This window comes from Platichthys flesus, chromosome 17 (assembly GCF_949316205.1).
Source record: "Platichthys flesus chromosome 17, fPlaFle2.1, whole genome shotgun sequence".
Lineage (NCBI taxonomy): Eukaryota > Metazoa > Chordata > Actinopteri > Pleuronectiformes > Pleuronectidae > Platichthys > Platichthys flesus.
In genome coordinates, this window is record NC_084961.1 from 18,612,943 (window position 1) to 18,626,840 (window position 13,898).

The following is a 13,898-nucleotide window of genomic DNA, read 5'->3' on the forward strand; positions in this document are numbered from 1 at the left end:
ACATACTTGAAGCAACGCAGCATTGTCCGAAGCAGCGTAGAGGCAGGCATTTTAATACTGATTCGTGGTATTGCTGTTCATACCAAAAAGCCCCTTACTGAGTCGGCAAAACCGGGTGCATCTCAAGCACAACCTCTGCCAATTCTGTGTTTGAGTAAAATATTGAAGAGGCCATTCTAGTGTCAAAATTAGAGTGAAATAAGGCAAATTTTGATAGCATCAGGAGGAAATAAAACTATTACAGCTACGGGGAGAATTAAAGGCCATGTAACAGATAAATGTTGTCAACAAATCAAGGAAAACCTGATCTTCTGCCAGAGTTTGAGAGCAACGAAGAAGCCAAGACCGTTTGGTTTTTACAGGGTTCTGTCAAATTTGCAAAAAGTGCACAAATTATGTATGACCTGAAAGGCAAAAGGGGTCCCGGTTCCTGATCCTCTGCCAAGTGCTGCAACAACTTAATAGGCTTAGAATTAGCCTGTCGGAAGCATGAAGAAAGGGATTACTGTAAGATCCAGAGCCCGAGGCTACGAGGAGCAGTGACACAGTGAAAGGAGATCAAGTTAAACACAACAGTATTATGTGTCAAAGGATAAAATGAAAGAAAAAAAGAAAAAGAGCAGAGATCATCTGGCTCATGGAGGATTGTGCGACCTGGTGTCTTCTCTCGCTTCTTCCCTGAAGGTGAGAGGCACTGCATGCATAAGTAGACTGTTGGCTGACATTGTGTTTGCCTGATAAACAAATGGGAACCCAGTTCTCACACGCAGTCCAGCCCCACAGAGCTCCTCCATATGATGCAGACTGTAGTTGCCGGGACTAAATATAAAGCCCCAAATCAAAGTGCTGTCACTAAACGCCTCCCCCCTTTGGCTCAATCAGGTCTAAATGGACGAGGGAGTGAATATTCATGTCCCTGCTCTAATAAATTCAAGCAGCTCACGCTTCACATGATTTAATGTATGTTTAGGTAACATAGCGAGTTCTGTCTTCATGGTTGTTTGCCATGTGTGGGCGAGTCCTCTGAACACAGAGCACACTTCTTCATTGTCGTGCTCACTAGGTTAAAATGTTCATCTCATTATTATTGGATGATTCTTGTGTTTTCAGACTTGTTGACATTATTTCTACTGGCTAAGATAACATCGTATTTATCCTACAGAGAATGGTACCATTATAATAAAGACAGATGAGGCTAAAATCACATCCCAAAAATATGAACAGGTCGTAAACTCGCCGACAAATCATATAAAAACACTCTGAGTTGAAACGGAAACAAAGAGTTTCCAAAGTTACGGTAATAATAACTCATTACGCATAAGAAGTTATCATGTGCACAGTGACTATTATGATAGGCCAAAGCTGAGCCAGGAGTTTATTCTGTTACCTGTGGTGGATGTTTACAACAGACATTGTGGGTGACGCCTTTGTTTTCTCTTCCAGTAACTAAAGAGAGTCACGCAGTAGGTGATTACCATGTATAGGTGTGTGACATGGATCAATGCCACATACCTCAGCATTTACAGCCTGAGATTGTTTGCAATGGCCATCACCATTTGCTCAGTATATTACTATGTGGGGCTACATTAGTACATTAGAATAAGCCTCGTTCACAACTGATACATTCACAGTGTGAGAGTCTGTGTAACACAGAGGCTACTGTTTCAGAGTTGTTTTAGTGAATTTAAAGAAGTTGACGTGAAACGTGTCAACACAGGTAGCCTGGACTAAGGTGTCCTACTGATGATGTGTCCATGTACATGCTTCAGTAGATTATGAAAAACTTCAATTCTTACAATCTAGCAAAACTTCAGCTGTCTTACAGCTGAATGGCAGTATCTTTATTTTACTAAAGGTTAAGATTATTTTTGATTATAAATAAAACATTAATACATTTTTTATTAACTCTTCTAGTTATTATTGATGAATCCATAATGAAGATTAGTGTAAAAGGTCAACAACAGGCTTTTTTTGGTTCCCCAGAGTCTAAAGGGATGTATTCAAATGTCTTGTTTTCTTTGACCAGTTTTCTTTGAGTCCAAAACCCAAATATATTCAATTTGTTATCAAAACAGACTCAGGAAACCAGACAATATTCACATTGAAGAAGATGGAACTGGAGAATTTGGGCATTTGGGCTAACTAAACAAATGAAACTTGTATCTGCAGCTTAACTTTGTTTGATTATTTTGTACAGAATAAGTATTGTAAAGGCTAAATCGTGGGTTCTCCATCTGTAAAACATTAACATCAAGAGGTGCAGCAGCAATAACTTAAAGTGAGGGGTCAGTTAACTTTGAGAAAACATTGTTATTATCAATAGGATTATTGGCCATAGCTCAAAAATTAGGTTGTGACAAACCAGATTCATCCTCTGAGCTCTCATCATCACCAACTGTGTGAAGCGTCATTATGTTGGGTGTTTAAGGCTCTATACAAATAAAGGTTGCCTGTCACGATCATTTAACATTCTCTAGTTAGGGGTGTGTACCAATCCATTTATCTTGAAATTTGCAATGGGGAGAAAGAAAAAACCCCACCAAAACAAGAACCTGCAGGCTGGTTACTAACTGATAAACCGTCCTCCACCCGCACAACCAACGGAAACAAATTGTTATCTTCCAGCACCAAAGTTAGGCTTTTGTACCCCCTAAGTCCAACCTTGTCAGAAGATATTTGTCTACAAATACCACCACACTGTTTGTTTTTTTTACCTGAGCATTCAGTGCATATCTGCATTTGATGCCAAAACAGGATCAAATCTCGATGTACATATTAGTGCTGGTGGTGATGTCCAGGCAGAAAACAGTTTGTAAGTCTGGTTCTGTTAAAGCCACACACAGCTTCACAACATTCTACATACTGAGGTGACTGGGTTTTTGGATAAATGTACACTTTAAAAATCACAGGGTTATGTCTCATATTGCATTTGGTAACAATTAGCACCGAGTCCAAGGTGGTATCTGTAGACAATCGGTTTTACTTTCAATTCTAAATGAATCAAGGACTTTTGGGGTCATTCGCCTCCTTCATCATGCTTGAGTGGATCTGTTAGGACGAAGTGGAAGCTGTGGTGGGATTAGCCTGAGACTAAGCTGCAGTTTGAGGAGCAGCAGCGGCAGCAGCAGTGGTTGGTGTCACACATCTCCTCTTCATTATAAAGACAAAGCTAGCAGAGGACTGAATGCTCTTGGAAAGTGGATGAGGTTTCAGCCACGATGCAAACAATGACTTTTCTAGTTATTATTCTCTAGTAAAAAAAAAAAAGACCATATAAGATAAGAGTACATGATGAGATGTGTACATGTGCTTGATCGACTGAGTATGTGGTCCATCACGTGTCCCAGTCCAGTTCTCTGCAGGCAATACGGACCAGTCTGAGCTCCAGCTCAAAGGCGTCGGGCCGTTCCTGAGGGTTGGCCGACAGCATCTCCCTGATCAGCTGCTTCATGTGGCTGTTCATGCTCTTTTTCCTGGCGGGGATCAGCAGCTCCATCTTTGGGTTCTCCAACAGGGCTTCCCCTAAGGGTATAATCTCTGTGCCCTGCAGCACATAGCTCCCTAGCAGCTCCTTCTGGGTCTCCACATCCACAAAGGTGATGCGCTCCACCATGGCCCAGATAATCACCCCCAGGGCAAAGATATCCGCCTTGGCGGTGTAGTGGCCTTCCCAGACCTCCGGGGCCATGTAGAAGTCTGTTCCACAAGCTGTTGACAGGAAGCACTTGTTGACACTGGCTGGTTCCTCTGGGTTGAGCCCGGAGGTGGAACAGACTTTGCTCAGGCCAAAGTCGGCCACTTTGAGGGTGGGCTCAGACGCCCCGGCCGGTGTGAAGGCTTGGGAGATGAGGATGTTGTCCGGTTTGAGGTCGCGGTGTATGATCTGGTTGCGGTGCAGGAAGGCCAGGGCACTGCCCAGCTGTAGCATGAAGCTGGTGTTGGTCTTGCGACTGGGCTTGCGAGATAGAATGTAGGCGTTCATGTCTCCCCCATCACAGAAGTCCATGACGAACCACAAGTAGTAGGCACAGCACGGGTCAAAGGTGATCTCGCCTTTAAGAGACGTCTCCACCAGCTGTAGCAGAAAGACAAAAAAAGAAGTTATGTCACTGGTGATGGCTGAGGAGGAGGCGGCTTCTGATAGTCACACATGTTTGAATGAACCAGTGCCACACAATGATAATGTAGCCCAAAATACCATTGGTTTAATTTACTTTTGTCGCGCATTCCTAAAATTTGAGGTGAAATATTGTTCAGTTATTCAGTTGACACCATGAACCTGAATCCTCTACTGCAGCATTGTACTATGCAACGGAATTGACAGATAAATGAAATCACGTTGGTTGTTAAAGTTGATAAGATTATTTTGAATGCTTTATTTCTCAATTGATGTTCAAATTTCCTACAGATGTTAATGCTTAGAAACAAACAAACAAATTAAAACTGTCCACACACACAGAAATTAACTGGGATGGACCAGGGTTCACTTACACCAGCCACTGTCACCACATTTCCTCTAAATAAGTGCAGTTAATTTGTCTCTACTACTCCATTGGCTGGCTGATCGCCCGGGTTGATCAAAAACGTGGAAATGAAACTTTTGCTACCAGTGAAGTCGAAACTGCAGAAACGTAACGTGCAAGATTGTTGGTCGACAGAAGTAGACAGAAGGAACATGGTCTGGAGTATGATCTGCCTCCATTTGACCTGGAGTAAGGTGCTCCCAACAAATTGTTAATGAAGCCAGTTGTATCACTAGCACATTAACAGAAAATGTATTAGGGCTGCTCGATTATTTGATTATTAATTTAATCGTGATTTTGATTGAGTAAAACGATCTCCAAACTGCTATAATCGAGTTGAAACGATTATTTGGCATTTGTTTCGAAAGAGACGCGCATGCGCAATGAAGCCCTTCCCCCAAAGTATTCAGCGGCCCAGCTGTGGGGCTCTCACTCTCAAGCAGCTGTAAAGTGGCGAGTTGTGTGTGTGGTGACCGGCGGTGAAAAAAACAGCGCGAGTGGAAAAGCAATAATAGTCGTTTGAAAAATCATGATTTCGATATTGTCCAAAATAATAGTGATTATGATTCTTTCCATAATCGAGCAGCCCTAAAATGTATTCAATGCACATGGGTCTGCAGCAGAAATAAAAACTGAAAATGCGTTGACTTCGATATTTCAAATTGAATTAATCGTTTAGATTAATCGCAATAATCCGTAAAATAGTATACAGATTAATCGAAATTTCATCGCGATTATGATTATGGGGTCAAACGATCTCCAAACTACTATAATCGAGTTGAAACGATTATTTGGAATTTTTTTCAAAAGAGCGCATGCACAATTCAGTCCTTCCCCCAAAGCATTCAGCGGCCCAGCTGACTGGCTCTCACTCTCAAGCAGCAGTAAAGTGAAGGAGGCGAGTTGTGTGTGTGTGTGGTGACCGGCGGTGGAAAAAACAGCGCGAGTGGAAAAGCAGGGAGGGCAGCAGCAGACCATGTAGCGGCCGCACACCGCTATTCTCAAGCGCGCTCCCGCCTGGCTGTTCAGACCGTTCAGACCGGACCCGCATTTCTCCGCGCCGGTCAGTCGGTCATAGAGTGTAAGGGTTGCCATCATTAAGGGTTTGAATAACCGGGCACCAATATCCTGGTTTCACGGAGGAATAAGACAAGCAGCCGTCATCGTTGTTTACCGGAACCGGAAGTGATTAAAAAATAAAGCACAGACTTCAGAATAAGGGCACATATTAATAATTGTTCAAATAATTGTGATTTTGATATTGTCCAAAATAATTGTGATTATGATTTTTTCCATAATCGAGCAGCCCTAATGTTCACTGATACAGTGGAAAGCTCTACAGTATGAAGAGAATAACTCACACCTAGAAAAGGCAGACTGCTGTGGCTTTGTATTCATAACATGTTGTCTACCACCTTTCATTGTGGGCCATTTTTTAAGCTGCGTGAAAGGCTTCTCATCTTTTATCCCTGCCGCAGGAAGTGAGTTCATTTAATCACCCTCTTTCACAGTGGACCACAAATCTGTGACGCTTCATCTATCTCACATTAAATTAAGATTAAACGGGATGTGATTGTGGAATTTGATCTATGGTGTTTTGGATGCAGCACAGTGACGCTATAGGTCTGTAAAACAATAAATTAAACTTGAAAATAAATATCTGGGGAATGTTAGATTTTGCTCGATGGAAAAATCTGAAAATTTAAATAGCTGAAAAAATATATGAAGTTAACGTGACTAGTGAAATAAGTGAAAAGTTGAAGTTGAGGTAAAGTGTAAGTGCAGAGTGAAGTTGGTGAACAAAAAAGAGTTGATAATAATAGTGTGTAAACATTGTACAATAATTTGTTCATTTCGATAACCTTCAAGTATAAGTGTATTTGTCAGTAAGTGAGTAAGTGACTTTGTTGGAGAACAGTGGAAACAAACAGTGAAAATATAGAATTTATCTCAGGTCCACACCTGCTCAATGATCAGAAGGTTGGTTTGTACCTAGCTGGAGTTATCGTGTCCTCCTCAACTCTCCTACTAACCTGCTCTCACTCTGACTAACTATCAATCATCAGTTATTAGGACCTGATCAGTACAGGAAATAACTTAGTGTTTGCTTGAATCACTCCCACTCTGTTCAGTGAGGTTTGCACAGTTACAGCCCTGACTTCTGCCTCTGTGGTTTGCACACTGCTATTTAAAAATAATGTAATGACCTGATGTTACAAACAATCTTGTTAATTGCACTTTAAGGGTTTGAGAGGCCACAGTAGGAGGGCTAACCTTAATTATCTGATTTTTTAGGCTAATGAGTGCAGCTGCCTGGTTCAAAATAAATTTTTGCTAAATGTAACTTGATTGTGATTTTCCCCTTTTTTGCCTGCACATGAAAAAAATGAAATAATGAAAAGAGAAAGCGAGTCCAAGCTCGCAGCTCCTTCTGGGTCTTTACCGTCTAACTAATGCTCTGAATAATTAGTAGACACCCGAATAGCCAAGGTTTGGTTCAGATTATACTTTAGAAATTATGTTTAGATTCCGGTCAGTTTATTCACGTCGGCCATAGAACATTAGATGTTTGTGTTAAAAAAAAATCTACCTGTAGCTGAGAAAACACTTCCTTTTGACAGTCATGTACAAGGTGCCACAAGCTTGTGACCAGGGAAAAAACAAAGTGACACAGTAACAATAGCTGCACCAGGTTTGGGTCAGGGTCGGACATAAAATGCAAGAACAGAAGTTAGGTTCAGGTCGGGCTTGGACTGAATTATGCAGCACTGTTGTGAAAAATGGCTGCAGAGTGTTTGATAAGCCATTGGCAAAGGAATCCTCTACCCAGAAATAATAGGTGCAAATTATCCCACAGTTTTTGCGGTTAGATAATTCTGCCCCATTATCATTTGCTCTTCTATGAGCATGCACTGGAACGTTACAGAGCAATTACAAAAAAAGAGCTGGAATAAAGGGATTCTGGGAAAGTGTCCAATGCTAGCGCTGCAGAAAACGGAATGAATGGTTTGACAATAGCACCGCGTGTTGCTGAGAGACTATAATCAGGCACTGGCTGAGTGCCTGTGAGGCTGCAGGCAGGTTGGAGGGGGAGGGGCACCTATCTGCATCCCCAACTCAAATCTGACAGTACATTCGTGAGACAGTGGGGAACATGGAGGCCATATATAACACTAATCAACAAGAAAAATACTAATATTTGTGCTGATATTTGACATTTCCAGTGTGTCTTCTACATTTGGACTTGTTTGACTGAATCAAAATAACAGGTTTGAAAGGTGCCTCAGACCAGAGTCCCCGCCAACAGTCCGACCAAAAGAGGTGGACAAAATGAGCCATAGTTTGATTTGATTGTCGTGTGAAAACACTTATAGTTCGGACTTTCGGACCAATTGCAGGAAAGTTGTGACAGCACTAAAATATAGAAGAAGGAAAAAGATGCAGGATCCTAGGATTGCTAGCAGTCTTCTCCTCATAATGTCTGAACCACTAGGGCATTCATTTTGCTGGTAGTAATGCCATAGTCAAGTGTGGCAAGGAAATGAAATAAACTGGGTCATGTGTTTTCTCCATTCAAACTGGTCAGTCAAGTACAGGTAGATGCAGCCCAATTAGATGATGATGACAGGACACGCGTATCAATAGTCTTTAGTCCGCGCCTTAAATAACAACGTAAAAACATTCTAACCTCATGTAAACACGGTTACAAAGATATGAAACTTGGTTCAGACCATGGTCCAGACTTTCAGGTGGGAAAACACCCTCAGTTTGCTGCAGAAGAGTCACTGCATTACAGGATAATTAAAATAATGATAATATTTCAGCAGTAAACGAAAAATATGTTGAGACACAATAAGTGCATCATGATACACTGGGTAGATCAAAGCAGACTTCCAATCCAGCACATTAATTACATTGTTAGATATTTACACGCAATGGGCATTTTTATCATGTTATTAAAGTCAATATAATTTTTAAGGAAATGTTTTTGTAACGAGTACTTTCATGACAACAAGATCATTATCACTGGATGATACTGAAAGCTGGTGAGTGTTCTTTTCTGAGCTGGCACGAATCGATTAAAAACTTTGAGCATTGTAGCTGTTGCAAATTCACATCACTGCAAATATTTGATGTGAAATATTTGCAAATAGAGTATTTTTCTATTTGATTGGGTTTATTGGAGGTGTGTAAAGGCATTTAGTCTACTTTAAGACAGGGCAACATGCCAACCAACAATTATTTTCTCCTCCCACTGAAACCTGTGACTTGAGGACAGGAATGTTTGTGGACACTCTGGCAGCAAACATCATTTCACAGATGTTTACAAGATGTGACTTTGGGAAGACTGTAATGTAAACTATGCCCTCATGTGGTACATTTACCGGCAAATCACCATCAGGACATTAGATTATCTGACATGTTGCCAGGGCATTTCAAATTAAGGTTTACAGACCATTTTTGAGGGTTGGAGTTTATTTGAATGTCTTGTTGAGCCACAGTTACTAGTGTCATTGATGTGGGACATCAACTCACTGTTTCGTTTTTGTTAACATTCGGAGGTTGTTCAACTTATCTGAATTCATATCCTGGCATTCTGATTGCTATTTCTCTCATGGACTTGACAGACTGGTTGTCCCTCCTGAACCATTATGGCACCACACCTGCTCTGTGTGTGTGTGTGTGTGTGTGTCTATCTGTATGTTTTCTATTTGAAAATACATTGCAAGTCTGGCAGTGTGTGCAAGTATAAATTTATCAGCTAAAGAAGTAACTTTTAGGCAAATGAGGTGTAAAATACTTAAATGACAATATTTATAAGAACTTAAAAAATGAGTCAAACTAACACACACACAATCAATAGATCCATTACCCTTAAAGTAGCACAACACAGAGGAAACACCCTCCTTATAGCTTTTAACATTAAATAGAATAGGCTCTTATCACCACCAACTCTTGGCATCTGTCTGCATTTTTGCTTTCTTTGACTGGTGGTAGATTAGAAGCATTATACTTCAGAGTTTACATCAGCCCAATTTAATGGAATTGTAGTTCTAAAACTTAGAGTGGGGCAGGGTTGTGTCAAGCCCCAAGGCCAATTGTGAGATAGTTCATGAATGAAAAAAAATATGTTATGAAAATTCTAATCACAGCAAGCTATATTTTTCTCAAAAAAAAAGAAAGGAAAAAGAAAGGAACATCAAATAGTGAACATGTCCTTCAGGCTGGTCTCTTACAGCTGTAAACCTGTCTGCCGGCTATGATCAGGGTAAACACTGTATCTAGTTTGGTTCAAGTTCTAGTTTGGATGAAAAGGATCGGTCTTATCTTTACAGCTGGAAACATAATAAACTGGATGAAATGCCAGAACAAAAGCTCTTGGATTAAGATAACGCTCTTTTGCAGAGTTTATTGGTCAACACACAGCTTGCACAATACCACTTCTGACAATTTTACACAGGCAAGTTTTGTGGTTACCAAGCTAATAGCAATGCTGGTGAAACCTCAACCAGAAGGAGAATTTTTGAAAGAGCCGTGTTGCTGCTGTGGAGCATCTAAAACAAGACAAAGTGAAGTTGTTTAAAGTATCAGTTTGCGTCAAAGAATCTTTGCTGAGTGGATATTTGATGTGGTACGAGAAATATAAAAATAAACTGCGAGAATTTTCCAGATTTAGTCTCTGGCCCATGATGAAAAGACAGACACACCTTAATTTTGTGCGTGCAATCATCGCAGAATTTTAAGGGAGGAACTACTGTTTCTTGTGAGCAAGACTGTGCATCAAAACTAACTGGACCAAACTTTACAAAACATGCTGTGAGTATCATCATCATCACCATCATCATGATTACTTCCATCAGATGCCAAAGAGAAGCAGTTAGACAGGTTAGTGTGATACGTGTTACACAAGGATGCCATTGAAACTGAACTGACCCTTGACTGGAAAAAGGTTTCCAACCCCAATTTGTAGCATGATTATGGCCCAAATTGAATTTTGACAAATATAAGAGTAAAAACCTCCATTAACATTAACTTTTTTCACAATGTAGTATACAATATCGTATAAGGCTCAGAATATCTCATCAAATATGTGTTTATAGTCCCAAACACTTATGCTCTCCTCTATTATAGAAAAGCAACTGATAATCAGCACAAAAATATTTTCTGTACTATTGACTTTATTCTTGGTCAATCAGATTAAAAAGAACCAAACAGAAAGAGACTTCCTTTTAAAATCCATGTGTAGATAATGAAATCCATTTATCATACATTCACAGGTAATTACCAAACCAATGCAAATCAAAGCTCGCTGCAGCCCCAACATCCACACACTCAATCACTTTAGATGGGGAAGGGGGGCAGATAACCTAACATGAATCAAGGTATCTTTGTTAGGCTTTCATAGGCACCTACAGTCAAACATTCACCTTATAGAACATCGAACAAACACTTGTGCAACATTGATCTCCCTCCAGCCCGAATCCAGTGAATTCTTTGTTCTCACCTCCAGGTAGAGCGGGGAGCTGGAACCATGGTTCATCCTCTGGGCCAGATGGTCCCGCTGCAGGATACACTCCTCGAGGTGGATGACATTGGGGTGCTGGCTTTGGATGCTGCTTAGGGCCCAAAACTCCCGCAGAGCCAGCTCTACATTCTCTGGAGAGTGACAGCGGATCTTCTTCACCGCTACTCGGGCCCCTGTGCGCTTCACTACTGCTTCATAGACCACGCCGTAACTGCCACGCCCCACCTCCTGGATCAGCTCGTACTTCGGCTGGCTGCTTACCATCCTAGTCCTCACTGTGGAGAGACAACGTCTGTGTAAGATTTTGTTTCGAATTCGGTTAGGTGGGCTTTAAATCAAAGGATTATTTTGCAAGACTCAGCAAGGCTTATTGTATAGTTTCATAGTTAGGATGCAGGAGGAACAATAACAGAGACACAATCAATGACAGAGATTTGCATTTAAAACAACAACAAAAAAAAACAACACTTCACACATATCCTTCAACAAACAAAGCTTCTCAAATTTTTTCGGGGATAAAACTTGTGTGACACCTCAAATACACACGCACACCTTTACTATGTATTTGATTCACAATAATGACCACAATTTGACACCAAGTTTCACAAACTGGTATCTGTGTCAGGATCTTTATGTTGTTAATGTGTTTACGAATGTGTGTCCCTGTGTGTGTACATGTCAAACCATCACGCCATTCTTCCCTCAACTTCACAAAGGTTCACATTATTACATTCATCCCTATCCTTGATGTGTAGATAATTGGGACGCAATTTGCTGATAATTCAGGACAGCGATTGGTCAAACATGGTCATATAATTTAACGGTAAGCTGAGTACTGACATATTTATATCTACTCCTCCTTTTTTAATGATGTAGGGTTCTTGGTTAAGTGTCAAAAGTACAGGATATGGCGACATCCATCACTGCCAACCTGACAATAACCTCTTGAGCAACCTCTTTTTGTTACTTGAATTACGTGGAATGTGTGAGTCACAGTAAACACTGGCTTATATGCAGGTTTATCTTATGACCTTTGATATAAATAAATATAAGTATTATAAAATGTTGTAAATTGCACTATAATGTTCACGGTGAGGTGTGAATTATTGTAATAGTTTACTACATGCACCTCTAGTACCCTTTATTTACAGGAGAGTTACAGGAGAGAGCACACCTGTCATCCTGAAGTGACTGTCATTTAAACAATACACACAATGATATAAGATACACAACAGTTAAAATCACATAAACAAAATTAAAATTACCATGATATTTGTTGTTTTAATCAATTTCGGTAATCGTGGAAAACGTAGAAGTGTGACTTTTTATTGATAAATTATCTGTAGTATACATTTATTATTGTCATTTGACATTCATTTTTTCTTTATGTTAATTGATGAAGGGAGTTTTATTTCGAATCTATCATAAATAAAGTGACTTCTTCGCCATTTATCATTAAGTAGTTACAAGTGGAATCAATCGCTACAGCATCAGAGTTTGTTATGAAACACAAGTTAACACAACGAAATCTGAACTGCGAATCTGCCATTGAGGAAAGTGACTCTGTGAACTACCTGTGCCTGATTGATGATCAACTTCATTGTGAAGTGAAGACACTGGCAGGTCTGCAGGTGACAAACACGAACACGCGCGCACACACTGACGGCGAGCGTGCTATCAGGATAATTAGTCATCGCTGAGCTGATTGGCTAACAGGCTAACAGCTAGGTGGCCTGGCCCCGTCAGCTCGCGGTGGCGTTGCTTAGCTAACGTTAGCAGCTGTAAACGTGATTAGCCAACGTGAGCTAATCACGTTAACAGCAGCTAACAAAGAGTCCAGCACGAGCCACACGCACGTCCGCATCAAGCTAATGTCATTCGAACCTGAAACACTTCACCTCTGTGGCCCTGCCGCTGGTGCGCGGAGCAGACACGCGCGTATTAGGTAATGACAGTTTATTGTCCCGTGTGCGCGTGTGTGTCACCAAGAAATCCAAGCAAAACACCCACCTGCCAGCCCAGTGGACCAGCGGCCCCAGCGGCACAGACAATGGCGTGACCGTGTGAGAGGCCACGGGTCCGCCGCTGGAAGTTGATATGTTTTCAGTCTCACCTTAGGCTCGCTTGTCGGGGCTTCGTTTGTTGTCTCCCTCCCTCTCCCTGGCAGCCATTACCGCCGCACACGTCCTGCTCGTTCAGCCCGGGCAGGTTCACTCTCTCACTGGGAGGCTGCAGCTGCCGAGCGGCGCAGCGGCGGCCGGACGACGAGGCTTCCGCTTCCACGTTTCAAAATAAGGTGCCTCTGGCTCCAACTAGGACTGACTGTGGTGGACAGGTATCTGTCATATGTCATATTCCTGTTTAATGTTTTCTGATTCAGTATCTGATAATATGGTCCTGATGTTTTACATTAGACAGGTGTGTTTGTATGGTGCATTTCTCAACTTAGACAATACAAAAAAGAAGATCGTCTATCGAAATTAAAAAGAGTTAAGTACAGAATACAAATACTAAAAGTGAAATTAACAGTAAAATGTAAAGATGCATTATATATACTATGTATATCATATAAACTATATCTAAACATCAACATGCCAATATATTGAATATCAAACATTCTTCACAAATGGCCTTTTGAAAGCTGTTTGGTCTTAATCATCCACTTAAGCACACTTAAGCCTAAACTGGTACAGTGAAGTATCTAAATATTTCAGTGATGTCGATAATGAATCCAAGTAATACCATTACTGCGTTTATCTTACTTTTCTAGTTTTACTAAATGATGACAGGTAATTTGCTGTTGGTTGGCAAATTACTGTTAAGCTCAACATCATTTCACAAATCTCTTT

The 13,898-nt window shown here is 40.9% G+C and overlaps 1 protein-coding gene across 1 annotated transcript; it reads right to left on the minus strand.

Annotated features, from left to right (window-relative positions):
* Positions 1-1,344: 1,344 nt before the first annotated feature.
* On the minus strand, positions 1,345-13,304 carry pdik1l (PDLIM1 interacting kinase 1 like). Its single transcript, XM_062409836.1, has 3 exons — positions 13,163-13,304; positions 11,029-11,324; positions 1,345-4,075 (listed from the first exon to the last, which is right to left on the minus strand). Exons 2-3 carry the CDS (start codon positions 11,311-11,313, stop codon positions 3,335-3,337), a joined length of 1,026 nt encoding a protein of 341 aa, XP_062265820.1. The 5' UTR covers positions 11,314-11,324; positions 13,163-13,304; the 3' UTR covers positions 1,345-3,334.
* Positions 13,305-13,898: the final 594 nt, after the last annotated feature.

Excerpts from the sequence above, each read along its gene's own strand:
- pdik1l (XM_062409836.1), bottom strand. The coding sequence starts at position 11,313 with ATGGTAAGCAGCCAGCCGAAGTACGAGCTGATCCAGGAGGTGGGGCGT. Across the intron at positions 4,076-11,028 it reads GCTCCCCGCTCTACCTGGAG|CTGGTGGAGACGTCTCTTAA; the intron begins GTGAGAACAAAG and ends TTTCTGCTACAG.